Source organism: Rhagoletis pomonella, unplaced genomic scaffold (genome assembly GCF_013731165.1).
Source record: "Rhagoletis pomonella isolate Grant_MI unplaced genomic scaffold, Rhpom_1.0 Rhpom_scaffold_00008, whole genome shotgun sequence".
Lineage (NCBI taxonomy): Eukaryota > Metazoa > Arthropoda > Insecta > Diptera > Tephritidae > Rhagoletis > Rhagoletis pomonella.
The window spans coordinates 8,990,794-8,993,053 of NW_023458562.1; the positions used below are offsets into that span (position 1 = coordinate 8,990,794).

Sequence of the window (2,260 nt, forward strand, 5' to 3'; positions counted from 1 at the left end):
TTCCGGCCACCAGATTCGTTGGTTTTCATAAAGTTGCATTTGGCTGTACAAAATGTTGACTCGAAATGCTGAACAAGTTTTGAGAATTTTCCTAATTTTAGCGAAAATGCGTAAATTAAAACTGCGATTAAAACAGAAGCGCCGATTTTGGGTTCGGAAATTGTACTTAGAGCGACACAAATATGGATTGTTTGAAAGTTCATTAAGAAACTTGGCTGCAGATGAGGAGCAGTTTAACAATACATTAAGAATGCCCTTTTCGTTATTTAATGTGCTGCACGAATTTCTGGAGGCTTCGCTGACCAAATATTCAATCAGAACACCAATATCGAGTCGCTGCAGACTATTTATAACCCTGATGTAAGAGAAAATCGGTTTTACTTAATAGTATACGTATAATTTTCCATATATGTATCTGGTTTTATTTTTTTGTTGCAGATATTTGGCTCACGGTGGCACTCGGCAATTCCACACAATAGTTCACAGGATCGGCCTGACGACTTTCAGGAAGATTACGTTGGAGACATGTATGACCATATGGGATCTGTTAGCTGACCTGTATGTGGCGACCCCGTCAGAAACGGAATGGGGACGTATTTCCAATGAGTTCAAGTCGCTGTGGAATATGCCCAACTGCGTTGGTTCCATCGACGGAAAGCACATTAATATTACCTGTCCAGCAAATTCAGGGTCGATGTACTATAATTACAAAGGCAATTATAGTATCGTGCTTTTGGCCGTATGTGATGCCAATTATACCTTTACCTGCGTTGACATCGGAGCATATGGAAGTCAAAGCGATGGCGGTGTCTACCACTTTTCAAAACTGGCAGATGCTATTGAAAATGATAGGCTCGGCCTTCCACATGATCAGCCTCTGCCAGGAGAAACCGAGCCATTTTCACATTATTTAGTAGGAGATGCAGCTTTTCCCTTACGGCGTTATTTAATGCGACCATATCCGGGTAGAGGTATTCCAGAAGAGCAAGAGTATTTCAATAAAAGACTCTCTCGTGCAAGAAGAGTTATAGAAAACGCATTTGGAATACTCACTGCCAAATGGAGAATATTGAGAACGACGCTATGCATGGCCCCGAAAAATGCAGAACAAATAGTGAAAGCTTGTATTGTCTTGCATAATTTTATTAAGCTTTCGTGTGCAAACTATGTAGCAAGCGATTTCGTTGATCGCTACGAAGAGGATGCCACCATCGCTGGCTCATGGCGAAACGAAGTAGTTCCATTGCCCTCAATAAGTAGGGTGTCATCGAACCGAGGCATTTCAAATAATTATGATTTAAGGGATGCTCTGAAGACACATCTTTTTAACAATAAAATTTAAATAATTACTACTCACTGAATATGCTTTGTTTTTATTATTTAAGATAGAAAACAAGAATTTGAACTCACAGTATGAGGGCACTTATTGGTAATGTTTTAAATGTCGTCACATCTTTCAGGTTTTTAAATTAATTTTTGTTCAAGGTAAGTATGGCGTTAACATAACATATATTTCATTCAGTCTTTTAAGTTAAATTATTTAAATTTATTTAAATGTCTCGTAACCGCGTAAGCCTCGTAAACTTGCATCGAAAACCACGCGTTTGGAATAATATCCTGAATATTTTCTTAAAAAAATGTACAATTGTGTTTGATTAGAAACAATGAAATTATAGCAAGCATTTTCTGTGAGATTGCATATTAAATTCGATTACATATTTAATTCGCAAAATCAAAATCAGATTTCATACTAAATTAGATTACATATTAAGTTCGCAAAATTGAAATCAAACTGGATGTCATTTAAATTTTTAAATTTCGTAAATTCAATTTTTATAATTTTTATATTGAGCATAGACGTATTGAAGTACGTCCATTTGAAAATCTAGGCGGCTCTCTTCTGGGACCTTCTCAAACACTTCGCCAATCGCACCCAAGAAATTGTTGTGTGTGTGTTTTTTTTTTTTGACTATCCACAAACTGACTTACTTCGTTGACTAGATCGTTAAAGGCGGCGTTCTCATCGTTTTTTTTCTTTTGTCTCTTAGCCGGCGTTGGGGCAGTGGTTTCTTGCTCTTCTATTTCTAACATCTTGCACTAAAGCTTCCGATAAACCAACCAACACACAAGAATCGGATAATACAGCAGCCGGAACGATAAAAAAGCAAGGTATCTGAAAAAAAATAATGTTGTTAGCAACAAATAATTGTTTTATATAAACTCTTTTACCTCCAGTTGAATATTACGCCTTATAAACACG

General features: G+C 36.8%; 1 protein-coding gene across 1 annotated transcript; it reads left to right on the forward strand.

Moving 5' to 3' along the window:
* The first annotated feature begins 7 nt into the window (after positions 1 to 7).
* LOC118744142 (protein ALP1-like) lies at positions 8 to 1,517 on the forward strand. The gene is made up of 2 exons (XM_036476919.1): positions 8 to 360; positions 439 to 1,517. Exons 1-2 carry the CDS (start codon positions 53 to 55, stop codon positions 1,340 to 1,342), a joined length of 1,212 nt encoding a protein of 403 aa, XP_036332812.1. The 5' UTR covers positions 8 to 52; the 3' UTR covers positions 1,343 to 1,517.
* The last annotated feature ends 743 nt before the right edge of the window (positions 1,518 to 2,260 follow it).